Source organism: Chiloscyllium plagiosum, unplaced genomic scaffold (genome assembly GCF_037043375.1).
Source record: "Chiloscyllium plagiosum isolate Xiang-an unplaced genomic scaffold, Cpla_swu_hap1 HiC_scaffold_50, whole genome shotgun sequence".
Classification (NCBI taxonomy): domain Eukaryota; kingdom Metazoa; phylum Chordata; class Chondrichthyes; order Orectolobiformes; family Hemiscylliidae; genus Chiloscyllium; species Chiloscyllium plagiosum.
Genome location: NW_028270188.1, coordinates 54,510,694 through 54,538,102, shown reverse-complemented (window position 1 = coordinate 54,538,102; position 27,409 = coordinate 54,510,694). Strand labels below are relative to the sequence as shown.

At 62.3% G+C, this 27,409-nt stretch overlaps 1 protein-coding gene across 3 annotated transcripts; it reads left to right on the top strand.

Moving 5' to 3' along the window:
• Positions 1 to 581: 581 nt before the first annotated feature.
• scnm1 (sodium channel modifier 1) lies at positions 582 to 25,413 on the top strand. 3 transcript variants are annotated; one of them, XM_087984996.1, is made up of 8 exons: positions 582 to 603; positions 2,387 to 2,457; positions 7,491 to 7,579; positions 9,432 to 9,538; positions 11,280 to 11,380; positions 16,126 to 16,295; positions 17,325 to 17,451; positions 24,838 to 25,413. In XM_087984996.1, the coding sequence occupies exons 1-8, from the start codon at positions 601 to 603 to the stop codon at positions 24,941 to 24,943; spliced, it is 774 nt and encodes a 257-aa protein (XP_087841122.1). In that variant the 5' UTR covers positions 582 to 600; the 3' UTR covers positions 24,944 to 25,413. The 3 variants fall into 3 exon arrangements, with proteins under 3 accessions (XP_087841122.1, XP_087841123.1, XP_087841124.1); XM_087984997.1 differs by lacking the exon at positions 582 to 603 and adding an exon at positions 787 to 895; XM_087984998.1 differs by lacking the exons at positions 582 to 603; positions 2,387 to 2,457 and adding an exon at positions 2,482 to 2,567.
• Positions 25,414 to 27,409: the final 1,996 nt, after the last annotated feature.

Genomic DNA, 27,409 nt, shown 5'->3' with positions numbered 1-27,409 from the left:
GCTGTCGCCATTTTGAATCCCCGCCCCTCCTCCAAAGGTCACCCCCTCCACCTCCCGAGGGAAAAAACAGAACGATCCCGCCAAAATGTTATTTCACCCCCATAATCTACACGTCAATTTTGGCGAAAGGCCGGTGGATTGGATTTTTTCGCGTGGTTTTGCTGGGAGGGTCTCCTGTTGGCCTCACCTTGGATCCCTGGGAGTTGTAGTTTCTACCGGCACTTAACCCCGTCCGTTCCGCTGGCGTCCCGGAAGGAACTGGACTACAAAACCCGGAGGGCATTGCGCGCAGGTGCGGCCGCTCCCGAGGCTTGACGCAACGCCCCGCGCTGACGTATGGACTTTGTAGTCCGCGTTTCCCGAAGGCGAATGTGAGAACTGCAGATGCTGGAGATTCGAGTTCGACAGTGTGGTTGCTGGAAGTGCGCAGCAGGTCAGACAGCATCCGAGGAGGAGGAGAATCGACCTTTCAGGCAAGGTCTCCCGAGCAACCCGTTCTCGTCCCACGCTGCGAACTACATATCCCGCAATGCAATGCGGCACACCGCCATGACATTGGAGAGCAGACATCTCCGCTCCGCTGTCGGGAGTTGTAGTTCTATGGTCAGTACGTGCTGTTCTGTCCAGCACCTTAAAGACTACAATCCCGACAACCATTGCGATAACAAGTTCGCGGTGTGGGGCACGGCCCAGATGCACCCTGGGGGTTGTAGTCTACCAGCCCTATGTCCCCCCTATGTCCTGGCGACCTGTGAAACTACAACCCCCACAATCCTCGGGGTGTGCTGGTCCTGGGCCTGCGAACAAGGAGAGGCCTCAGGCTGGGCTGGCGGGACTCCCCTCCATGGCTTTCAAACGGGAAGGGGACGACCTGAGCCAACTCAACGTGCTGAGGGTTGGTAACACAGGGAGGGGGGGGAAACTGCCCCTTCCTCCAATGGATGCCCACTACCTGTTGCCCTGGAGCTGCCCGGGTGGCCAGCGGTTGCCATGGCGGTGACCTCCTTGGCAGCTGGTAACCCAGGTAACCAAAGGTTGCTGAGGTGGGGACACCCCCCCCCCCCCCCCCCAGGCACCATGTGACCTGGGTAACCAGCGGTTGCTATGGCGGTGACCCCCCCCGGCACCATGTGACCTGGGTAACCGGTGGTTGCTATGGCGGTGACCCCCCCGGCACCATGTGACCTGGGTAACCAGCGGTTGCTATGGCGGTGACCCCCCAACACCATGTGACCTGGGTAACCAGTGGTTGCTATGGCGGTGACCCCCCCTGCCACCATGTGACCTGGGTAACCAGCGGTTGCTATGGAGGTGACCCCCCCGCCACCATGTGACCTGGGTAACCAGCGGTTGCTATGACGGTGACCACCCGCCACCATGTGACCTGGGTAAGCAGCGGTTGCTATGGCGGTGACCCCCGCCACCATGTGACCTGGGTAAGCAGCGGTTGCTATGGCGGTGACCCCCGCCACCATGTGACCTGGGTAACCAGCGGTTGCTATGACGGTGACCACCCGCCACCATGTGACCTGGGTAAGCAGCGGTTGCTATGGCGGTGACCCCTGCCACCATGTGACCTGGGTAAGCAGCGGTTGCTATGGCGGTGACCCCCCCGCTACCATGTGACCTGGGTAACCAGCGGTTGCTATGGCGGTGACCCCCCCAACACCATGTGACCTGGGTAACCAGTGGTTGCTATGGCGGTGACCCCCCTGGCACCATGTGACCTGGGTAACCAGCAGTTACCATGACGGTGACCCTGAGGCACCATGTGACCTGGGTAACCAACAGTTGCCATGGCGGTATCTGCTATGGGGCCGTGATCCATGGGTAATTTCAGTGACCTCTTCTCCCCCCCCCCCCCCACCCACCTCAGCAACCGGTGGTTGTCATGGCGGCATACCCTTGGAAATTTGCAACCCAGGTAACAAGCAATTGCCATGGTGGTGGCACCCTTCGTAACCTGGTTACCAGCCGTTGCCATGGCGCTGCCCTTCCCGAGTGACCTGGGTTACCGTTGCCATCGGGGCCCCGCAGAGACCCAAGAACCTCACACCCGGCAGCATCGCCGAGTCAGCCCATTCCTCTCACCGTCACATTGCCCGGCGACTTGGCGCCCTCGGGCTCATCTGTTACTGGGAACCTCGCCCGTGCCCTCCTTATTACCTGGGCTCGAACCCCTCCCGTGCCGAGATCTGCGTCCTGGCTGAGTCCCGGTCACCGACCCTCACCCCCACCCCGCTGAGCAACACCGGGACGGTATTCCTCCGCCCCTATCCTCGGCGAGGCTCTACATGAAGGCGGGGGCTGCTGTAACCCGCGCGGATCTCACGTCTGGAGCTGACAGGGACGTTGACGTTGACAAAGTTCTCCCTTGCCTTGACAGAAGCGGCGGGTGGCTGATTTGCTGGCCAGCTACATCCCCGAGGATGAGGCTGTACTCATGAGGAACGGGAGGTGAGGAAATACCAGGAGCGGCGCCTCATCGAGTGTACCATGAGGCTGTACTCACGAGGGACGGGAGGAGGCTATTTTTTGCCCCCCACTTTCGGGGCGTTCCTGGTGAGGTACAACGGAGGCTTCAATCGAGGCATTGATGAGGATGGTCTCTTGGATTGTAGGGACTCGTGAGCTGGCATGGTGGTTCGCACGGCGCCAGGGACCCGGGTTCGATTCCCCACCCACCCACCCCCGGGGCAACTGTCTGTGTGGAGTTTGTACATTACCCCCCCCCCGCTGTGTTTGCATGGGTTTCCTCCGGGTGCTCCGGTTTCCTCCCACAGTCCAGGGATGTGCAGGTTAGGGTGGATTGGCCATGCTAAATTGTCCCGTAGTGCCCAGGGATGTGCAGGTTAGGGTGGATCGGCCATGCTAAATTGTCCCACAGTGTCCAGGGATGTGCAGGTTAGGGTGGATTCGCCATGCTAAATTGTCCCATAGTGCCCAGGGATGTGCAGGTTAGGGTGGATCGGCCATGCTAAATTGTCCCATAGTGCCCAGGGATGTGCAGGTTAGGGTGTATTGGCCACTCTAAATTGTCCCATAGTGCCCAGGGATGTGCAGGTTAGGGTGTATTGGCCATGCCAAATTGTCCCGTAGTGCCCAGGGATGTGCAGGTTAGGGTGGATTGGCCATGCTAAATTGTCCCGTAGTGCCCAGGGATGTGCAGGTTAGGGTGGATTGGCCATGCTAAATTGTCCCATAGTGCACAGGGATGTGCAGGTTAGGGGTGGATTGGCCATGCTAAATTGTCCCGTAGTGCCCAGGGATGTGCAGGTTAGGGTGGATTGGCCGTGCTAAATTGTCCCATAGTGCACAGGGATGTGCAGGTTAGGGTGGATTGGCCATGCTAAATTGTCCCGTAGTGCCCAGGGATGTGCAGGTTAGGGTGGATTGGCCATGCTAAATTGTCCCATAGTGCCCAGGGATGTGCAGGTTAGGGTGGATTGGCCATGCTAAATTGTCCCATAGTGCCCAGGGATGTGCAGGTTAGGGTGGATTGGCCATGCTAAATTGTCCCATAGTGCCCAGGGATGTGCAGGTTAGGGTGGATTGGCCATGCTAAATTGTCCCATAGTGCCCAGGGATGTGCAGGTTAGGGTGGATTGGCCATGCTAAATTGTCCCATAGTGCCCAGGGATGTGCAGGTTAGGGTGGATTGGCCATGCTAAATTGTCCCATAGTGCCCAGGGATGTGCAGGTTAGGGTGGATTGGCCATGCTAAATTGTCCCATAGTGCCCAGGGATGTGCAGGTTAGGGTGGATTGGTCATGGTAAATTGTCCCGTAGTGCCCAGGGATGTGCAGGTTAGGGTGGAATGGCAATGATAAATTGTCCCGTAGTGTCCAGGGATGTGCAGGTTAGGGTGGATTAGCCATGCTAAATTGTCCCGTAGTGCCCAGGGATGTGCAGGTTAGGGTGGATTAGCCATGGTAAATTGTCCCGTAGTGCCCAGGGATGTGCAGGTTAGGGTGGATTGGTCATGCTAAATTGTCCCGTAGTGCCCAGGGATGTGCAGGTTAGGGTGGATTAGCCATGCTAAATTGTCCCGTAGTGCCCAGGGATGTGCAGGTTAGGGTGGATTAGCCATGCTAAATTGTCCCATAGTGCCCAGGGATGTGCAGGTTAGGGTGGATTGGCCATGCTAAATTGTCCCATAGTGCCCAGGGATGTGCAGGTTAGGGTGGATTGGCCATGCTAAATTGTCCCATAGTGTCCAGGGATGTGCAGGTTAGGGTGGATTAGCCATGCTAAATTGTCCCGTAGTGCCCAGGGATGTGCAGGTTAGGGTGGATTGGCCATGCCAAATTGTCCCATAGTGTCCAGGGATGTGCAGGTTAGGGTGGATTAGCCATGCTAAATTGTCCCATAGTGCCCAGGGATGTGCAGGTTAGGGTGGATTGGCTGTGGGCAATGCAGGGTTATAGGGCAGGGGCGTGGGTCTGGATGGGAAAGTGTTCAGAGAGTCAGTGCAGAGTCATTGGGCCGAATAGCCTCATTCCATAAAGATTCCCATGAAAACGGTAGGAGATTGTCGCCAGGGACTGGCACATATACGATCGGCCAAATGGCCTCCCGTGCTGGTCTGGTTGAGTCGACTGTGTGGGTAGCATTGGCAAGGATGGCTCTCTGTTACCCCTCCCGTCCTTCATTGCCCCCTCGAACTGAGCGTCTCTCTGAGGCGCTGTTTCAAAGAGCAGTTAAGAGTCATCTCCGTGGCTGTGTGTGATGGTGGTCTGGAGTTACGTGTAGGCCTTAAATGGGTACGGATTTCCCTCCCTCCCCCCCCCGGCCTTCGTGAGTTCTTTTCTTTCAGTCATTCACGAGGACGGATGGGTGGGTGCTTCTGGCTGGGTCGTTGCGCAGGGAAGAGTCCACCCCATTGCCGAGGGTGTTGGGGGGTGGAGGGTGTGGGGAGGTTGGGGAGTAGTGGGGGGGTGTGGGGAGGTGGAGGGGGAGGGGGGTGTAGGGTATAGGGAGGGTGGAGGGTGTGGGGAGGTTGGGGGCTGGAGGGTGTGGGGAGGTTGGGGGCTGGAGGGTGTGGGGAGGTTGGGGGCTGGAGGGTGTGGCGGGGGGTGTGGGGAGGTTGGGGGCATGGAGGGTGTGGGGAGGTTGGGGGGGGTGTGGGGATGTTGGGGGGGTGGAGGGTGTGGGGATGTTGGGGGGGTGGAGGGTGTGGGGATGTTGGGGGGGTGGAGGGTGTGGGGATGTTGGGGGGGTGGAGGGTGTGGGGATGTTGGGGGGGTGGAGGGTGTGGGGATGTTGGGGGGGTGGAGGGTGTGGGGAGGTTGGGGGGGTGGAGGGTGTGGGGAGGTTGGGGGGGTGGAGGGTGTGGGGAGGTTGGGGGGGTGGAGGGTGTGGGGAGGTTGGGGGGGGTGGAGGGTGTGGGGAGGTTGGGGGGGTGGAGGGTGTGGGGAGGTTGGGGGGGGTGGAGGGTGTGGGGAGGTTGGGGGGGGTGGAGGGTGTGGGGAGGTTGGGGGGGGTGGAGGGTGTGGGGAGGTTGGGGGGGAGGAGGGTGTGGGGAGGTTGGGGGGGTGGAGGGTGGGGGGGGGTTGGCGGGGTGGAGGGTGTGGGGAGGTTGGGGGGGTGGAGGGTGTGGGGAGGTTGGGGGGGTGGAGGGTGTCGGGAATTTGGGGGGGTTGAGGTTGGGGGTGGAGGGTGTAGGGAGGTGGGGGGTGGAGGGAGGGGGTGGGGGGGGGGGGTGGGTGGGTGGGTGGGTGGGGGTTGGCGGGATGTCACAAGTTCCAATCCAGCTAAGGCAGATGGTGGAATTTGAACTCCGTGAGAAGTCTGGAATTAATCGTCTAACGATGACCACGAATCGATGGTTGGAAAAACACATGATGTCCTTTCCGGGAAGGAAACTGCCATCTTTACCTGGTCTGGGCCTACACGTGACTCCAGGCGCCACACTGACTCTTAACTGCCCTCAGGGCAATTAGGGACGGGTAATAGAGGTTTCCAAATCGGTGGTAGGTTTGCAGATGACACCAAACTTGGAGGTGTAGTGGACAGCGAAGAGGGTTACCTCAGATTACAACAGGATCTGGACCAGATGGGCCAATGGGCTGAGAAGTGGCAGATGGAGTTTAATTCAGATAAATGCGAGGTGCTGCGTTTCGGGAAAGCAAATCTTAGCAGGAATTATACACTTAATGGTAAGGTCCTGGGGAGTGTTGCTGAACAAAGAGACCTTGGAGTGCAGGTTCGTAGCTCCTTGAAAGTGGAGTCGCAAGTAGATAGGATAGTGAAGGCAGCGTTTGGTATGCTTTCCTTTATTGGTCAGAGTATTGAGTACAGGAGTTGGGAGGTCATGTTGCGGCTGTACAGGACATTGGTTTGGTCACTCTTGGAATATTGTGTGCAATTCTGGTCTCCTTCCTATCGGAAAGATGTTGTGAAACTTGAAAGGGATCAGAAAAGATTTACAAGGATGTTGGAGGATTTGAGCTACAGGGAGAGGCTGAACAGGCCGGGGCTGTTTTCCCTGGAGGGTCGGAGGCTGAGGGGGTGACCTTATAGAGGTTTATAAAATCATGAGGGGCATGGGATAGGGTAAATAGACAAGGTCTTTTTTCCTGGCATGGGGGAGTCCAGAACTAGAGGGGCATAGGTTTAAGGTGAGAGGGGAAAGGGACCTGAGGGGCAACTTTTTCACACAGAGGGTGGTACGTGTATGGAACGAGCTGCCAGAGGAAGTGTTGGAGGCTGGTACAATGACAGCATTTAACAGGCATCTGGAGGGGGACTTGAATAGAGTCAGAGAGAGATGTACAGCACAGAAACAGACCCTTCGGTCCAACCCGTCCATGCCGACCCAGGTATCCCAACCCAATCTCGTCCCACCTGCCAGCACCCGGCCCATATCCCTCCAAACCCTTCCCATTCATATTCATTTTACGTCATAGGGAGGGTTTAGAGGGATACGGGCCAAGTGCCGGCAAATGGGACTAGATTAGGTTAGGATAGCTGGACGGGTTGGACCGAAGGGTCTGTTTTGTGACTCTATGACCCCCCTCGTCCCAAGTTCAAATCCGACCAACTGCCCTGACAGGATTTAAACTTGGGTCCCCGGAGCGTTTGTGAATTTAAGATTGAAGCCCATATTTTTCTAATTTAATAAAATTCAATTCCAACTCCACCCTGATGGGATTCGAGCCCAGAATGGTCTCTGGATTAGTCACCTACTGATAACGCCACAAAGCACTCATTTCCCCCGTGGACACCTCCAAGTGATTCGAGGTGGGGAAGTAGGTGAGGGAAAGCGACGATTAATATCCAGCGTTGACCGGGACTGTACGAGCCAGGCCCGAAGGGGAGAGGGGCAGAGAGGATTGGGGAAAGATTTTGCGGGGAGCGGTCTGTGAGCTCTCAGTCAGAGATAGCACGGGGCTGACGGGCAGAAGGATGGCAGGATTGCCCGTGGGTGACAAACAGCACCAGGAACCGACGGGCACTGACGCAGACTTCCCCGATTGCTCTCCTGTCAGGTACGCCTGCTCAATCTGCACGAGACGGCCGGTCTTTGACACGGTCGACATGTTGGCCGTCCACAGGAGGGGGAGAAAGCATCTGGCCAGTAAGTGGCACGCGGTCGGAGGGTCAGCGCTGAGGGAGCGGGCGCTGTCGGAGGGTCAGCGCTGAGGGAGCGGGTGCTGTGGGAGGGTCAGTGCTGAGGGAGTGGGTGCTATTGGAGGGTCAGTGCTGAGGGAGTGGGTGCTGTCGGAGGGTCATTGCTGAGGGAGTGGGCACTGTGGGAGGGTCAGTGCTGAGGGAGTGGTCGCTGTGGGAGGGTCAGTGCTGAGGGAGTGGGCGCTGTGGGAGGGTCAGTGCTGAGGGAGTGGGTGCTGTGGGAGGGTCAATGCTGAGGGAGTGGTCGCTGTGGGAGGGTCAGTGCTGAGGGAGCGGGCGCTGAGGGAGGGTCAGTGCTGAGGGAGCGGGCGCTGTCGGAGGGTCAGTGCTGAGGGAGCGGGCGCTGTCGGAGGGTCAGTGCTGAGGGAGTGGGTGCTGTCGGAGGGTCAGTGCTGAGGGAGCGGGCGCTGTCGGAGGGTCAGTGCTGAGGGAGCGGGCGCTGTCGGAGGGTCAGTGCTGAGGGAGTGGGTGCTGTCGGAGGGTCAGTGCTGAGGGAGCGGGCGCTGTGGGAGGGTCAGTGCTGAGGGAGCGGGCGCTGTCGGAGGGTCAGTGCTGAGGGAGCGGGCGCTGTCGGAGGGTCAGTGATGAAGGAGTGGGTGCTGTCGGAGGGTCAGCGCTGAGGGAGTGGGCGCTGTCGGAGGGTCAGCGCTGAGGGAGTGGGTGCTGTCGGAGGGTCAGCGCTGAGGGAGTGGGTGCTGTCGGAGGGTCAGCGCTGAGGGAGTGGGTGCTGTCGGAGGGTCAGCGCTGAGGGAGCGGGCGCTGTCGGAGGGTCAGTGCTGAGGGAGTGGGCGCTGTCGGAGGGTCAGCGCTGAGGGAGTGGGTGCTGTCGGAGGGTCAGCGCTGAGGGAGTGGGTGCTGTCGGAGGGTCAGCGCTGAGGGAGCGGGCGCTGTCGGAGGGTCAGCGCTGAGGGAGTGGGTGCTGTCGGAGGGTCAGCGCTGATGGAGTGGGCGCTGTGGGAGGGTCAGGGCTGAGGGAGTGGGTGCTGTGGGAGGGTCAGTGCTGAGGGAGTGGGTGCTGTGGGAGAGTCAGTGCTGAGGGAGTGGGTGCTGTGGGAGGGTCAGTGCTGAGGGAGTGGGTGCTGTGGGAGGGTCGGTGCTGTGGGAGGGTCAGTGCTGAGGGAGTGGGTGCTGTGGGAGGGTCAGTGCTGAGGGAGCGGGCGCTGTGGGAGGGTCAGTGCTGAGGGAGTGGATGCTGTGGGAGGGTCAGTGCTGAGGGAGTGGGTGCTGTGGGAGGGTCAGTGCTGAGGGAGTGGGTGCTGTCGGAGGGTCAGTGCTGAGGGAGTGGGTGCTGTGGGAGGGTCAGTGCTGAGGGAGCGGGCGCTGTGGGAGGGTCAGTGCTGAGGGAGTGGGTGCTGTCGGAGGGTCAGTGCTGAGGGAGTGGGTGCTGTGGGAGGGTCAGTGCTGAGGGAGCGGGCGCTGTGGGAGGGTCAGTGCTGAGGGAGCGGGCGCTGTGGGAGGGTCAGTGCTGAGGGAGCGGGCGCTGTGGGAGGGTCAGTGCTGAGGGAGCGGGCGCTGTGGGAGGGTCAGTGCTGAGGGAGTGGGTGCTGTGGGAGGGTCAGTGCTGAGGGAGTGGGTGCTGTGGGAGGGTCAGTGCTGAGGGAGTGGGTGCTGTGGGAGGGTCAGTGCTGAGGGAGCGGGGGCTGTGGGAGGGTCAGTGCTGAGGGAGTGGGTGCTGTCGGAGGGTCAGTGCTGAGGGAGTGGGTGCTGTCTGTATTTTAAGAAGTGCTTAGTATGTTATGAGCGTCAAGGTGCAAGCAGGTGCTAGAGAAATGTACCTCTGTCTCTCTGCCCCTCTCCAGGCCTCCAGCATTTCTACAACAACAAGAGGAACCTGCAGCTTGAAGTTCAGAAACGGCAACACCAGCAGCAGGTCCGACAGGAGGAGGGAGGGCCCAGTGCGCACCAGGTAATTACCTCCCCACGGCAGGCCACCCCCTCCCTGTCTCTGTCACCCCCTCCAAACCCTACACCCCTTCCCTATCTCTGTCACCCCCTCCAGCCTCTACACCCCCTCCCTATCTCTGTCACCTTTTCCAGCCCCTACACCCCCTCCCTATCTCTGTCACCCCCTACACCCCCTCCCTATCGCTGTCACCCCTCCAGCCCCGTACACTCCCTCCCTATCTCTGTCCCCCCCCTCCAGCCCCCACACCCCTCCCTATCGCTGTCACCCCTCCAGCCCCGTACACTCCCTCCCTATCTCTGTCACCCCCTCCCTATCTCTGTCACCCCCTCCAGTCCCTACACCCCCTCCCTATCTCTGTCACCCCCTCCAGTCCCTACACCCCCTCCCTATCTCTATTACTGTCTGTGGTATCTCTGCCCTCCCCCAATGCCAATGTTTTAACTCTTCCCCCTGATCCCAGTCCCTGTACCATTGGGGGGACCTGCCTTCAGCTGCCTGGAGCCCTGAGCTTGGGGATTCCTCCCTCACCCTCTTCATGTCTCAGTCTCTCTTCTTCTGCTTTGGGAGTCAGAGAGATGTCTAGCACAGAAACCGAGTTTACAATCTTCCATCAGTGACATATGGTCCCTGTGTATTGACATTACAGTAACAGCATGGCAACAGACCCTTCGGCCCAACTCGTCCATGCCGACCCAGATATCCCAACCCAATCTAGCCCCATTTGCCAGCACTTGGCCCATATTCCCTCCAAACCCTTCCTATCCATGTCCCCAGCCAGATGCCTCTTAAATGCTGTCATTGTACCAGCCTCCACCACATCCTCTGGCAGCTCATTCCATACACGTACCACCCTCTGTGTGAAAAAGTTGCCCCTCAGGTCCCTTTCCCCCCTCACCCTAAACCTATGCCCCTCTAGTTCTGGACTCCCCCACCCCAGGGGGAGAAAACCTTGCCTATTTACCCTCTCCATGCTCCCTCATGATTTTATAAACCTCTATAAGGTCACCCCCTCAGCCTCCTACGCTCCAGGGAAAACAGCCCCAGCCTGTTCGGCCTCTCCCTGTAGCTCAAACCCTCCAACCCTGGTAACATCCTTGTAAATCTTCTCTGAGCCCTTTCAAGTTTCACAGCATCCTTCCTGTAGTGGGGAGACCAGAATACACTTCTCCCAAACTCTCTCCCTGAGCGGTGCGGTGCAATGCCCCGATCCCCCTGTGCCTGGTCGGACGCTCTCTGGGATGTGCTGTCAATTCGCGGGAACATGTCACTGATAGCAGAGGCGATATATGAATGCAGGGTTGTTGGGGAGGAGGGTGCGTGTGTGTGTATGTGTCTGCATGCATGTGAGTGTGTGTGTCAGAGTATATGTGTGTGTGTGCCTGTGAGTACGTGTGTCTGTGTGTGGTGTGTCTGTGTCTGTCCGTCTGTCTTTGTGTGTTTCTGTGCACGTGTGTGTGTGTGTAAGTGTATCAGTCTGTGTGTGTGTGCGCGTGTCTGAGTGTATCTGTCAGTGTCTCTGTGTGTGTCTGTGCACACGTGTGTTTGTGTGCATGTGTCTGTGTGCATGTGTCTGTGTGTGTGCGCACGCATGTGTCTCTGTGTCTGTCCGTGTGTGTGCGTCTCTGTCCGTGTGATGTTGCCCTCTCTCTGGGCGTTACCGTTACTGGCTCTGCACACTCCCTGTTGTGTCTGTTCAGTGAACCCTTTGCCTTTCTCCTCTGCTCCCACCCCCTGTTCCCAGACAAGGCCGGAGCAGGCCCCACTGCTGGCTGAAACACGAAGGATCACCCATCATGCTCTCCGCAGGACAGCTCCCTACAGCAGCTGCAGCAAGAGGAGGCGGTATGAGCCTTGTTTTATATCAGCATCCCTTTCCAGACTCCCTTGGTGTGAGTGTGTGTGTGAGTGTGTATCCCACACCTGCCCACTCCACAACCCCCTCTTCATTTCCAACCTCCCCCGCCCCACCCCCACCATTCTTCTGTCCCTCTCTCCTTCATGTGTTTCCCGGGCCTCACCTCCTCCTCGATACAACTCTGCTATTTATCTCCCCGTGGGAGCGAGTCCCCCATTCTCCCCTCCACTCCCCGTGGGAGCGAGTCCCCCATTCTCCCCCCACTCCCCGTGGGAGCGAGTTCCCCATTCTCCCCCCACTCCCCGTGGGAGCGAGTCCCCCATTCTCCCCCCCACTCCCCGTGGGAGCGAGTCCCCCATTCTCCCCCCCACTCCCCGTGGGAGCGAGTCCCCCATTCTCCCCCCCCACTCCCCGTGGGAGCGAGTCCCCCATTCTCCCCCCCCACTCCCCGTGGGAGCGAGTCCCCCATTCTCCCCCCCCACTCCCCGTGGGAGCGAGTCCCCCATTCTCCCCCCCCACTCCCCGTGGGAGCGAGTGCCCCATTCCCCCCCGCCCCCACTCCCCGTGGGAGCGAGTCCCCCATTCTCCCCCCCCCACTCCCCGTGGGAGCGAGTGCCCCATTCCCCCCCGCCCCCACTCCCCGTGGGAGCGAGTCCCCCATTCTCCCCCCACTCCCCGTGGGAGCGAGTCCCCCATTCCCCCCCGCCCCCACTCCCCGTGGGAGCGAGTCCCCCATTCTCCCCCCACTCCCCGTGGGAGCGAGTCCCCCATTCTCCCCCCACTCCCCGTGGGAGCGAGTCCCCCATTCTTCCCCCACTCCCCGTGGGAGCGAGTCCCCCATTCTTCCCCCACTCCCCGTGGGAGTGAGTCCCCCATTCTCCCCCCACTCCCTGTGGGAGCGAGTCCCCCATTCTCCCCCCCCACTCCCCGTGGGAGCGAGTCCCCCATTCTTCCCCCACTCCCCGTGGGAGTGAGTCCCCCATTCACCCCCCACTCCCTGTGGGAGCGAGTCCCCCATTCTCCCCTCCCCCCACTCCCCGTGGGAGCGAGTCCCCCATTCTCCCCCCCCACTCCCCGTGGGAGCGAGTCCCCCATTCTCCCCCCCCACTCCCAGTGGGAGCGAGTCCCCCATTTCCCCCCCCCCCCCAACTCCCCGTGGGAGCGAGTCCCCCATTCACCCCCCCCCAGTGGGAGTGCCACCCCATTGAAGATGGAGGGGTGCCGGAATTTCCTCCCTAAACCCCTGAGGCTGAGAACAGGAGGCATGCCGTTTGGCCCATCGGGATTGCCATCTGATGGTGATCTTGACCGTTCTGATCACCCTGAACACTCACTATGTTGCCTTTTGCCTCTGTCCATCTCACTCTTGTACGACCCAGCCTCAACTCCCCTCTGTGGGAAAGAATTCCCCAGACTCCCTCCCCTTTGGTGGATAAGGAATCCCTTCCCATCTCTGTCTTCAATGGGTGACCCCTTAGTCTGAGATGTTCGCCCCCCCATCCCACAGACTGGTCATAGACTCTCCCACACACAAAGGGGGGGCACCCTCTCCACGTCTTCACTCCCCCCCCCCCCCCCGTCAATGTCTCCCCCAAGAATCATCGAATCCCAAGAGTGTGGAAGCGGGCCGTTCGGCCCAACAACTCCCCACCAACCCTCCGAAGAGTACCCAATCCAGACACATTTCCCTTCCCATACTACTCTACATTCACCCCCAACTGATCCACCCTAACCCGCGCATCCCTGGGCACTATGGGACAATTTAGCATGGCCAATCCACCCTAACCTGCACATCCCTGGGCACTACGGGACAATTTAGCATGGCCAATCCACCCTAACCTGCACATCCCTGGGCACTACGGGACAATTTAGCATGGCCAATCCACCCTAACCTGCACATCCCTGGACACTATGGGACAATTTAGCATGGCCAATACACCCTAACCTGCACATCCCTGGGCACTATGGGACAATTTAGCATGGCCAATCCACCCTAACCTGCACATCCCTGGGCACTATGGGACAATTTAGCATGGCCAATCCACCCTAACCTGCACATCCCTGGGCACTACGGGACAATTTAGCATGGCCAATCCACCCTAACCTGCACATCCCTGGGCACTATGGGACAATTTAGCATGGCCAATCCACCCTAACCTGCACATCCCTGGGCACTATGGGACAATTTAGCATGGCCAATCCACCCTAACCTGCACATCCCTGGGCACTACGGGACAATTTAGCATGGCCAATCCACCCTAACCTGCACATCCCTGGGCACTATGGGACAATTTAGCATGGCCAATACACCCTAACCTGCACATCCCTGGGCACTACGGGACAATTTAGCATGGCCAATCCACCCTAACCTGCACATCCCTGGGCACTATGGGGCAATTTAGCACGGCCAATCCACCCTAACCTGCACATCCCTGGGCACTATGGGGCAATTTAGCACGGCCAATCCACCCTAACCTGCACATCCCTGGGCACTATGGGACAATTTGGCATGGCCAATCCACCCTAACCTGCACATCCCTGGGCACTATGGGACAATTTAGCATGGCCAATCCACCCTAACCTGCACATCCCTGGGCACTATGGGGCAATTTAGCACGGCCAATCCACCCTAACCTGCACATCCCTGGGCACTATGGGGCAATTTAGCACGGCCAATCCACCCTAACCTGCACATCCCTGGGCACTACGGGGCAATTTAGCACGGCCAATCCACCCTAACCTGCACATCACTGGGCACTACGGGACAATTTAGCATGGCCAATCCACCCTAACCTGCACATCCCTGGACACTACGGGACAATTTAGCATGGCCAATCCACCCTAACCTGCACATCCCTGGGCACTATGGGACAATTTAGCATGGCCAACCCACCCTAACCTGCACATCCCTGGACACTACGGGACAATTTAGCATGGCCAACCCACCCTAACCTGCACATCCCTAGGCACTATGGGACAATTTAGCATGGCCAATCCACCCTAACCTGTACATCCCTGGGCACTATGGGACAATTTAACATGGCCAATCCACCCTGACCTGCACATCTTTGGATTGAGGGTGGAAACCGGAGCACCCAGAGGAAACCCACACGGACACGGGGGCAGGGTGGGACGGGGGGCGGTGAGGAGGGGAGAATGTGCAAACTCCACACAGACAGTTCCCCTGAGTGGGGAAATCGAACCTGGGTCCCTGGTGCCTTGAGGCAGCAGCGCTAACCACTGAGCCACCCAATCTTCGGTGAGGTCACCTCATTATTACAAACCCCAGTCCCCAACCTGCCTCGTCAGACACCCCCGTCCATCCCCGGGATCGGCCAAGGGAACAGTGTCAGGACTGCCTCCGGGTCTATCATTTCTTAGATACATGGCCCCAAACCTGCTCACGGTATCCCAGCTGCCCTCTGACTAGCGCCTGGGATCGTTTTAGCAAAACTTTTTGACTGTTTTATGTTGCTCCCTCTAGTCGTAGACTCTTCCCCCTTCACAGGAGGGGGACGGAGATCGTGCAGAATTTCCCCCCCCCCACCCCCCGCCCCAACAGAGCAGTGGCGACCACGTATCTAAATATATTTAAGGGTGGGAGCGAGAGACGTTGGTGATCGATGAGGGATTTGAAGGGCAAATGAGGAGGCAGAAAGGATAGCAGAGTCAGACAGGCCGAGAGCATGCTGGCGGGGGGTTGGGGGAAGGGGGGAGTTATCTCAGGGGAGCAGGGTATCTAATGCTCTCCTTGCCCACAGATGTTGCGTCGCGTCCTGCAGTAGAGAACGGGTGACTTTGGTTTGAGGTTCAGAGAGACCAAGTCGCAGTGGGTGGGGGGCACATGGAGGAGCACCGCAAGGGAGGGACTGACACACGAATCGGGGCGGGGGGAGCAAAGGATCCAAAAACTGTCCCAACCCTCAGGCTACCCGGTCAGCCATATCTCTGACCACAGGCGAATAACTCTGTTGGGGTCGCAGTACCAGCAGCCCCCACCAGAGGTCACAAGGACCTCACCGTTCCCACAGGTGGACAACTGACCCTCCAACAGCGCCCACTCCCTCAGCACTGACCCTCCCACAGCTCCCGCTCCCTCAGCGCTGACCCTCCCACAGCTCCCAGTCCCTCAGCCTGACCCTCCCACAGCACCCCCTCCCACAGCACTGACCCTCCCACAGCACCCACTCCCTCAGCGCTGACCCTCCCACAGCTCCCAGTCCCTCAGCCTGACCCTCCCACAGCACCCGCTCCCTCAGCACTGACCCTCCCACAGCACCCACTCCCTCAGCACTGACCCTCCCACAGCACGCACTCCCTCAGCACTGACCCTCCCACAGCTCCCAGTCCCTCAGCCTGACCCTCCCACAGCGCCCACTCCCTCAGCACTGACCCTCCCACAGCTCCCAGTCCCTCAGCCTGACCCTCCCACAGCGCCCACTCCCTCAGCGCTGACCCTCCCACAGCTCCCAGTCCCTCAGCCTGACCCTCCCACAGCACCCACTCCCTCAGCACTGACCCTCCCACAGCACCCACTCCCTCAGCACTGACCCTCCCACAGCACCCACTCACTCAGCACTGACCCTCCCACAGCTCCCAGTCCCTCAGCACTGACCCTCCGACAGCGCCCGCTCCCTCAGCACTGACCCTCCCACAGCACCCACTCCCTCAGCACTGACCCTATTCGGACGTGAGTTGAGTGTTTGGTGACTGTTTGTTGGTTTCCCCCCAGGCCCGGGATCGATGGCTGCTCCTTACCGTCCGGTGCCAGGGGTACCACGGGTACTGAATATCCGCTGATGGCCGGAGGTGGCGCGGAGCCAGGCACCCTCGCTGTCAGTGCCTCACACTCAGAGACCCAACCATCACCCTGCGACCCCCTGAAGGGGGCACCACCAACCGGTAGGTGGGAAGGAAGAGGGTGCGACCAGGCAGAGGTCACTCGGGGACACTCCCCGGGAGAGCGGGGTCTGCCTGGGGTCACTGTGGGGGAAGCAGACAGGGAGGGAAGGGTCAGGGAGAGGGAGGGGTCAGGGAGGGGCAGGGGTCAGGTGTGGTCAGAGCGGGGTCAGTGACAGGGAGGGTGAGGGGTCGGAGAGGGAGGGTGAGGGGTGTCAGAGCGGGGTCAGGGAGAGGGAGGGATCAGGGAGGGGCAGGGGTCAGGGGGTGTCAGAGCGGGGTCAGGGAGAGGGAGGGATCAGGGAGGGGTCAGGGGTTGTCAGAGCAGGGTCAGGGAGAGGGAGGGTGAGGGGTCGGAGAGGGAGGGGTCGGGGTGTCAGAGCGGGGTCAGGGAGAGGGAGGGGCAGGGCTCAGGTGGGGTCAGGGAGTGGGAGGGGTCAGGGGGTGTCAGAGCGGGGTCAGGGAGAGGGAGGCGCAGGGGTCACGTGGGGTCAGGGAGAGGGAGGGATCAGGGAGGGGTCAGGGGTTGTCAGAGCGGGGTCAGGGAGAGGGAGGGGCAGGGCTCAGGTGGGGTCAGGGAGTGGGAGGGGTCAGGGGGTGTCAGAGTGGGGTCAGGGAGAGGGAGGGGCAGGGGTCACGTGGGGTCAGGGAGAGGGAGGGGTCAGGGGGTGTCAGAGCGGGGTCAGGGAGAGGGAGGGTGAGGGGTCGGAGAGGGAGGGGTTGGGGTGTCAGAGCGGAGTCAGGGAGGGGGAGGGGCAGGGCTCGGGTGGGGTCAGGCAGTGGGAGGAGTCAGGGAGGGGCAGGGGTCATGGGGTGTCAGAGCGCGGTCAGGGAGAGGGAGGGGCAGAGGTTAGGGGGTGTCAGAGCGGGGTCAGGGAGAGGGAGGGGCAGGGGTCAGGGGGTGTCAGAGCGGGGTCAGGGAGAGGGAGGGGCAGGGGTCAGGGGGTGTCAGAGCGGGGTCAGGGAGTGGGAAGGTGACACCTCCCCCAGTCGATCAGCCGTGCCTGTTGAGTTTGCCCGTTGTGTTTGTAGGGTCCAGCGGGGAGCAGGTTGGCAGTGCCAAGGGGAAACGAAGTTCCAAGTCCCAGGACACGGCCCCATCGACTCCCCCCAACCCCGAGCGACAGAGGCAACTGGAGCATTACCTAAAGCTGCGCAGGTGAGTCTGGGCCACCCTGCATTTCAGTAGCGCCTCTCACCACCTGCAGATAGACAGACCCTCCAGGTGCTTCGGAGCCAATCGAACACTTCCAAACGGCAGTCCGTGACCGTGAGGGAATGCGACAGTCCCATGTTTACAGAGTAAGATTCCAGCCGGCCAGCTGAGGGCTCTGATTGGCTGTTGTCAGTGACATTGGTGCAGGGATGATTATTTGCTGCAGCCCTCCCTGGGTGAGCAGCTCCCTCCCAAACCCGACAACCGTGTAACTGGCCAAAGGGGAGCCTTGTTCCAGCAACACATTGGAAAAACATCTCTCACGACCCTCCCACAGCGCCCACTCCCTCAGCACTGACCCTCCCACAGCGCCCACTCCCTCAGCACTGACCCTCCGACAGCGCCCACTCCCTCAGCACTGACCCTCCGACAGCGCCCACTCCCTCAGCACTGACCCTCCGACAGCGCCCACTCCCTCAGCACTGACCCTCCGACAGCGCCCACTCCCTCAGCACTGACCCTCCAACAGTGCCCACTCCCTCAGCACTGACCCTCCAACAGTGCCCACTCCCTCAGCACTGACTCTCCGACAGGGCCCACTCCCTCAGCACTGACCCTCCGACAGCGCCCACTCCCTCAGCACTGACCCTCCGATAGCGCCCACTCCCTCAGCACTGACCCTCCGACAGCGCCCGCTCCCTCAGCACTGACCCTCCGACAGCGCCCACTCCCTCAGCACTGACCCTCCCACAGCACCCGCTCCCTCAGCACTGACCCTCCGACAGCGCCCGCTCCCTCAGCACTGACCCTCCGACAGCGCCCGCTCCCTCAGCACTGACCCTCCGACAGCGCCCGCTCCCTCAGCACTGACCCTCCGACAGCGCCCACTCCCTCAGCACTGATCCTCCCACAGCGCCCCGCTCCCTCAGCACTGACCCTCCCACAGCGCCCACTCCCTCAGCACTGACCCTCCCACAGCGCCCACTCCCTCAGCACTGACCCTCCGACAGCGCCCACTCCCTCAGCACTGACCCTCCCACAGCGCCCACTCCCTCAGTGCCGACCCTCCCACAGCACCCACTCCCTCAGTGCCGACCCTCCCACAGCACCCACTCCCTCAGCACTGACCCTCCCACAGCGCCCACTCCCTCAGCACTGACCCTCCGACAGCGCCCACTCCCTCAGCACTGACCCTCCCACAGCGCCCACTCCCTCAGCACTGACCCTCCCACAGCACCCACTCCCTCAGTGCCGACCCTCCCACAGCACCCACTCCCTCAGCCCTGACCCTCCCACAGCACCCACTCCCTCAGCACTGACCCTCCGACAGCGCCCACTCCCTCAGCACTGACCCTCCCACAGCACCCACTCCCCCAGTGCCGACCCTCCCACAGCACCCACTCCCTCAGCCCTGACCCTCCCACAGCACCCACTCCCTCAGCCCTGACCCTCCCACAGCGCCCGCTCCCTCAGCACTGACCCTCCGACAGCGCCCGCTCCCTCAGCACTGACCCTCCGACAGGGCCCACTCCCTCAGCACTGACCCTCCGACAGCACCCGCTCCCTCAGCACTGACCCTCCGACAGCGCCCGCTCCCTCAGCACTGACCCTCCGACAGCACCCGCTCCCTCAGCACTGACCCTCCGACAGCACCCGCTCCCTCAGCACTGACCCTCCGACAGCACCCGCTCCCTCAGCACTGACCCTCCGACAGCACCCGCTCCCTCAGCACTGACCCTCCCACAGCGCCCACTCCCTCAGCACTGACCCTCCGACAGCGCCCACTCCCTCAGCACTGACTCTCCGACAGCGCCCGCTCCCTCAGCACTGACCCTCCCAAAGCGCCCACTCCCTCAGCACTGATCCTCCGACAGCGCTCACTCCCTCAGCACTGACCCTCCCACAGCACCCACTCCCTCAGCACTGACCCTCCCACAGCGCCCACTCCCTCAGCACTGATCCTCCGACAGCGCCCGCTCCCTCAGCGCTGACCCTCCCACAGCGCCCACTCCCTCAGCACTGATCCTCCCACAGCGCCCACTCCCTCAGCACTGATCCTCCCACAGCGCCCGCTCCCTCAGCACTGACCCTCCCACAGCGCCCACTCCCTCAGCACTGACCCTGCCACAGCGCCCACTCCCTCAGCACTGACCCTCCCACAGCACCCACTCCCTCAGTGCCGACCCTCCCACAGCACCCACTCCCTCAGCCCTGACCCTCCCACAGCACCCACTCCCTCAGCACTGACCCTCCCACAGCACCCACTCCCTCAGCCCTGACCCTCCCACAGCACCCACTCCCTCAGCACTGACCCTCCCACAGCACCCACTCCCTCAGTGCCGACCCTCCCACAGCACCCACTCCCTCAGCACTGACCCTCCCACAGCGCCCACTCCCTCAGCACTGACCCTCCCACAGCGCCCACTCCCTCAGCACTGACCCTCCCACAGCGCCCGCTCGCTCAGCACTGACCCTCCCACAGCGCCCGCTCGCTCAGCACTGACCCTCCCACAGCACCCGCTCCCTCAGCACTGACCCTCCCACAGCACCCGCTCCCTCAGCACTGACCCTCCCACAGCACCCGCTCCCTCAGCACTGACCCTCCCACAGCACCCACTCCCTCAGCACTGACCCTCCCACAGCACCCACTCCCTCAGCCCTGACCCTCCCACAGCACCCACTCCCTCAGCACTGACCCTCCCACAGCACCCACTCCCTCAGCGCCGACCCTCCCACAGCACCCACTCCCTCAGCACTGACCCTCCCACAGCGCCCGCTCGCTCAGCACTGACCCTCCCACAGCGCCCGCTCGCTCAGCACTGACCCTCCCACAGCGCCCGCTCGCTCAGCACTGACCCTCCCACAGCTCCCGCTCCCTCAGCACTGACCCTCCCACAGCACCCGCTCCCTCAGCACTGACCCTCCCACAGCACCCACTCCCTCAGCACTGACCTTCCCACAGCGCCCGCTCGCTCAGCACTGACCCTCCCACAGCACCCGCTCCCTCAGCACTGACCCTCCCACAGCACCTGCTCCCTCAGCACTGACCCTCCCACAGTGCCCACTCCCTCAGCACTGACCCTCCGACAGCGCCCGCTCGCTCAGCACTGACCCTCCCACAGCGCCCGCTCGCTCAGTGCCGACCCTCCAACAGCACCCACTCCCTCAGCACTGACCCTCCCACAGCACCCACTCCCTCAGCACTGACCCTCCCACAGCACCCACTCCCTCAGCCCTGACCCTCCCACAGCACCCACTCCCTCAGCACTGACCCTCCCACAGCGCCCACTCCCTCAGTACTGACCCTCCCACAGCACCCACTCCCTCAGTACTGACCCTCCCACAGCACCCACTCCCTCAGCACTGACCCTCCCACAGCACCCACTCCCTCAGCACTGACCCTCCCACAGCACCCACTCCCTCAGCACTGACCCTCCCACAGCACCCACTCCCTCAGCACTGACCCTCCCACAGCACCCACTCCCTCAGCCCTGACCCTCCCACAGCACCCACTCCCTCAGCACTGACCCTCCCACAGCGCCCACTCCCTCAGTACTGACCCTCCCACAGCACCCACTCCCTCAGCACTGACCCTCCCACAGCACCCACTCCCTCAGCACTGACCCTCCCACAGCACCCACTCCCTCAGCACTGACCCTCCCACAGCACCCACTCCCTCAGCCCTGACCCTCCCACCGCACCCACTCCCTCAGCACTGACCCTCCCACAGCGCCCGCTCGCTCAGCACTGACCCTCCGACAGCGCCCGCTCCCTCAGCACTGACCCTCCCACAGCGCCCGCTCCCTCAGCACTGACCCTCCGACAGCACCCACTCCCTCAGCCCTGACCCTCCGACAGCGCCCGCTCCCTCAGCACTGACCCTCCCACAGCGCCCACTCCCTCAGCACTGACCCTCCCACAGCGCCCGCTCGCTCAGCACTGACCCTCCGACAGCGCCCGCTCCCTCAGCACTGACCCTCCCACAGCGCCCACTCCCTCAGCACTGACCCTCCGACAGCACCCACTCCCTCAGCCCTGACCCTCCGACAGCGCCCGCTCCCTCAGCACTGACCCTCCCACAGCGCCCACTCCCTCAGCCCTGACCCTCCCACAGCACCCACTCCCTCAGCCCTGACCCTCCCACAGCGCCCGCTCCCTCAGCACTGACCCTCCGACAGCGCCCGCTCCCTCAGCACTGACCCTCCGACAGGGCCCACTCCCTCAGCACTGACCCTCCGACAGCACCCGCTCCCTCAGCACTGACCCTCCGACAGCGCCCGCTCCCTCAGCACTGACCCTCCGACAGCACCCGCTCCCTCAGCACTGACCCTCCGACAGCACCCGCTCCCTCAGCACTGACCCTCCGACAGCACCCGCTCCCTCAGCACTGACCCTCCGACAGCACCCGCTCCCTCAGCACTGACCCTCCCACAGCGCCCACTCCCTCAGCACTGACCCTCCGACAGCGCCCACTCCCTCAGCACTGACTCTCCGACAGCGCCCGCTCCCTCAGCACTGACCCTCCCAAAGCGCCCACTCCCTCAGCACTGATCCTCCGACAGCGCTCACTCCCTCAGCACTGACCCTCCCACAGCACCCACTCCCTCAGCACTGACCCTCCCACAGCGCCCACTCCCTCAGCACTGATCCTCCGACAGCGCCCGCTCCCTCAGCGCTGACCCTCCCACAGCGCCCACTCCCTCAGCACTGATCCTCCCACAGCGCCCACTCCCTCAGCACTGATCCTCCCACAGCGCCCGCTCCCTCAGCACTGACCCTCCCACAGCGCCCACTCCCTCAGCACTGACCCTGCCACAGCGCCCACTCCCTCAGCACTGACCCTCCCACAGCACCCACTCCCTCAGTGCCGACCCTCCCACAGCACCCACTCCCTCAGCCCTGACCCTCCCACAGCACCCACTCCCTCAGCACTGACCCTCCCACAGCACCCACTCCCTCAGCCCTGACCCTCCCACAGCACCCACTCCCTCAGCACTGACCCTCCCACAGCACCCACTCCCTCAGTGCCGACCCTCCCACAGCACCCACTCCCTCAGCACTGACCCTCCCACAGCGCCCACTCCCTCAGCACTGACCCTCCCACAGCGCCCACTCCCTCAGCACTGACCCTCCCACAGCGCCCGCTCGCTCAGCACTGACCCTCCCACAGCGCCCGCTCGCTCAGCACTGACCCTCCCACAGCACCCACTCCCTCAGCCCTGACCCTCCCACAGCACCCACTCCCTCAGCACTGACCCTCCCACAGCACCCACTCCCTCAGCGCCGACCCTCCCACAGCACCCACTCCCTCAGCACTGACCCTCCCACAGCGCCCGCTCGCTCAGCACTGACCCTCCCACAGCGCCCGCTCGCTCAGCACTGACCCTCCCACAGCGCCCGCTCGCTCAGCACTGACCCTCCCACAGCTCCCGCTCCCTCAGCACTGACCCTCCCACAGCACCCGCTCCCTCAGCACTGACCCTCCCACAGCACCCACTCCCTCAGCACTGACCTTCCCACAGCGCCCGCTCGCTCAGCACTGACCCTCCCACAGCACCCGCTCCCTCAGCACTGACCCTCCCACAGCACCTGCTCCCTCAGCACTGACCCTCCCACAGTGCCCACTCCCTCAGCACTGACCCTCCGACAGCGCCCGCTCGCTCAGCACTGACCCTCCCACAGCGCCCGCTCGCTCAGTGCCGACCCTCCAACAGCACCCACTCCCTCAGCACTGACCCTCCCACAGCACCCACTCCCTCAGCACTGACCCTCCCACAGCACCCACTCCCTCAGCCCTGACCCTCCCACAGCACCCACTCCCTCAGCACTGACCCTCCCACAGCGCCCACTCCCTCAGTACTGACCCTCCCACAGCACCCACTCCCTCAGCACTGACCCTCCCACAGCACCCACTCCCTCAGCACTGACCCTCCCACAGCACCCACTCCCTCAGCACTGACCCTCCCACAGCACCCACTCCCTCAGCACTGACCCTCCCACAGCACCCACTCCCTCAGCCCTGACCCTCCCACAGCACCCACTCCCTCAGCACTGACCCTCCCACAGCGCCCACTCCCTCAGTACTGACCCTCCCACAGCACCCACTCCCTCAGCACTGACCCTCCCACAGCACCCACTCCCTCAGCACTGACCCTCCCACAGCACCCACTCCCTCAGCACTGACCCTCCCACAGCACCCACTCCCTCAGCCCTGACCCTCCCACCGCACCCACTCCCTCAGCACTGACCCTCCCACAGCGCCCGCTCGCTCAGCACTGACCCTCCGACAGCGCCCGCTCCCTCAGCACTGACCCTCCCACAGCGCCCGCTCCCTCAGCACTGACCCTCCGACAGCACCCACTCCCTCAGCCCTGACCCTCCGACAGCGCCCGCTCCCTCAGCACTGACCCTCCCACAGCGCCCACTCCCTCAGCACTGACCCTCCCACAGCGCCCGCTCGCTCAGCACTGACCCTCCGACAGCGCCCGCTCCCTCAGCACTGACCCTCCCACAGCGCCCACTCCCTCAGCACTGACCCTCCGACAGCACCCACTCCCTCAGCCCTGACCCTCCGACAGCGCCCGCTCCCTCAGCACTGACCCTCCCACAGCGCCCACTCCCTCAGCACTGACCCTCCGACAGCGCCCGCTCCCTCAGCACTGACCCTCCCACAGCGCCCACTCCCTCAGCACTGACCCTCCGACAGTGTCCGCTCCCTCAGCACTGACCCTCCGACAGCGCCCGCTCCCTCAGCACTGACCCTCCCACAGCGCCCACTCCCTCAGCACTGACCCTCCGACAGCGCCCGCTCCCTCAGCACTGACCCTCCCACAGCGCCCACTCCCTCAGCACTGACCCTCCCACAGCGCCCGCTCGCTCAGCACTGACCCTCCGACAGCGCCCGCTCCCTCAGCACTGACCCTCCCACAGCGCCCACTCCCTCAGCACTGACCCTCCGACAGCACCCACTCCCTCAGCCCTGACCCTCCGACAGCGCCCGCTCCCTCAGCACTGACCCTCCCACAGCGCCCGCTCGCTCAGCACTGACCCTCCGACAGCGCCCGCTCCCTCAGCACTGACCCTCCCACAGCGCCCACTCCCTCAGCACTGACCCTCCGACAGTGTCCGCTCCCTCAGCACTGACCCTCCGACAGCGCCCGCTCCCTCAGCACTGACCCTCCGACAGCGCCCGCTCCCTCAGCACTGACCCTCCCACAGCGCCCACTCCCTCAGCACTGACCCTCCGACAGTGTCCGCTCCCTCAGCACTGACCCTCCGACAGCGCCCGCTCCCTCAGCACTGACCCTCCCACAGCGCCCGCTCGCTCAGTGCCGACCCTGCGTGGGGTTTATTGACGTGTTGTTGTGTGTGTCTCTGATGCTTCCTCAGCTCAGGGTGGATCCCGGACGGCTGTGGGAAATGGATCCAGGATGAGACGGTCGAATTCGATTCGGATGAAGAGGAGCCCAGTCTGCTGCCACCGCCGTCCCCCTGACGCGGGCGAGGGTGGGCACACACCCAGAGCCTCACCGTCACCGCCATCGGCGAGCACACCGTCTCTCAGTGTGGGGCAGGGCAGAGTTCATGACTCCTTTCACAACACCCCCGACCTCTCCCCCCCCCCCCCCCCGCCCCCCCCAGTACCGCCAACGCTGGGAACCTCCTCCAGCACAGCAGCTGGCCTTTCGGCCCATTCAGTCTGTGATAGCTCCCCCCACCCCACCCCCCAGCTCAGTTCGTGTGCAAACCCCGTGCTTTCTGTCCCGCATCCCGACAACGTGCTCCCTGAACAAACCCGTCCCCCACTCTGCCGCGCACCTCTCTCGGTCGATTCCTTGATTTTCCTCAATCTGTCTCCCTCATTCAGAATGCCTCAGTCCACAACCTTCCCCACATTCCCCCCCCCCCTCTGTCCGTCCCTCTCTGTCTGTCCCCCTCTTCCCCCCCTCCCCGTCTCGCGCTCCCCCCCTCTCCGTCTCGCGCTCCCCCCCCCTCCGTCTCGCGCTCCCCCCCCTCTCCGTCTCGCGCTCCCCCCCCCTCCGTCTCGCGCTCCCCCCCCTCTCCGTCTCGCGCTCCCCCCCCTCTCCGTCTCGCGCTCCCCCCCCTCTCCGTCTCGCGCTCCCCCCCCTCTCCGTCTCGCGCTCCCCCCCCTCTCCGTCTCGCGCTCCCCCCCCTCTCCGTCTCGCGCTCCCCCCCCTCTCCGTCTCGCGCTCCCCCCCCTCTCCGTCTCGCGCTCCCCCCCCTCTCCGTCTCGCGCTCCCCCCCCCTCTCCGTCTCGCGCTCCCCCCCCTCTCCGTCTCGCGCTCCCCCCCCTCTCCGTCTCGCGCTCCCCCCCCCTCTCCGTCTCGCGCTCCCCCCCCCTCTCCGTCTCGCGCTCCCCCCCCCCCTCTCCGTCTCGCGCTCCCCCCCCTCTCCGTCTCGCGCTCCCCCCCCTCTCCGTCTCGCGCTCTCCCCCCCTCTCCGTCTCGCGCTCCCCCCCCCCTCCGTCTCGCGCTCCCCCCCCCTCCGTCTCGCGCTCCCCCCCCTCTCCGTCTCGCGCTCCCCCCCCTCTCCGTCTCGCGCTCTCCTCCTCCCATGCTGTTAGTTCAGAGTGGCCTCCAAATCCTTTCAATCCACCCATTCGAACTGAGCCCCCTGCACACAATCCCTCTCTGACGGCCTGGAGTAGGGGCTGGGAGATGGGGTGGGCATATAATCAGTGTTTGCGCAGATGCTGTACTGCATTAAAGGTCCTACGTAAATGCAGGTTGTGTTGTTGTGTATGCTGTCCAGCTGGGCTGTAATTTTATGACCAAGGGAGTGTCTGTGTCTGAGTGTATCTGTGCTTATGAGTGTGCGTGTGTCCGAGTCTGGGTGTATCTGTGCTTATGAGTGTGCATGTGGCTGAGAGTGTGTCTGTGTCCGAGAGTGTGTCCGAGAGAGTGTCTGTCTGTGTCTGAGAGTGTGTGTGTGTACACGTGTGTCTGAGAGTGTGTACACGTGTGTCTGAGAGTGTGTACACGTGTGTCTGAGAGTGTGTACACGTGTGTCTGAGAGTGTGTACACGTGTGTCTGAGAGTGTGTCTGTCTGAGAGTGTGTACACGTGTGTCTGAGAGTGTGTCTGCGTCTGAGAGTGTGTGCATGTGTGTCTGCGTCTGAGAGTGTGTGCGTGTGTCTGAGAGTGTCTGTCAGAGTGTGTGCATGTGTCTCTGAGAGAGTGTGCGTGTGTGTCTGAGAGTGTGCGTGTGTGTCTGAGAGTGTGTGCGTGTGTCTGAGAGTGTCTGTCAGAGTGTGTGCATGTGTGTCTGAGAGTGTGTGCGTGTGTGTCTGAAAGTGTGTGTCTCTGAGTGTGTGCGTGTGTGTCTGAGTGCGTGTGTCTCTGAGAGTGTGTGCGTGTGTCTCTGAGAGTGTCTGTCAGAGTGTGTGCGTGTGTGTCTGAGAGTGTCTGTCAGAGTGTGTGCGTGTGTGTCTCTGAGAGTGTGTGCGTGTGTGTCTGAGAGTGTCTGTCAGAGTATGTGCATGTGTCTCTGAGAGTGTGTGCGTCTGAGAGTGTCTGTCAGTGTGTGCATGTGTCTATGAGAGAGTGTGCGTGTGTGTCTGAGAGTGTGTGTCTCTGAGAGAGTGTGCGTGTGTGTCTGAGAGTGTCTGTCAGAGTGTGTGCGTGTGTGTCTGAGAGTGTCTGTCAGAGTGTGTGCGTGTGTGTCTGAGAGTGTCTGTCAGAGTGTGTGCATGTGTCTCTGAGAGAGTGTGCGTGTGTGTCTGAGAGTGTGTCTCTCTGAGAGAGTGTGCGTGTGTGTCTGAGAATGTGTGTCTCTGAGAGTGTGTGCGTGTGTCTCTGAGAGTGTCTGTCAGAGTGTGTGCGTGTGTCTCTGAGAGTGTCTGTCAGAGTGTGTGCGTGTGTGTCTGAGAGTGTCTGTCAGAGTGTGTGCGTGTGTGTCTGAGAGTGTCTGTCAGAGTGTGTGCGTGTGTCTCTGAGAGTGT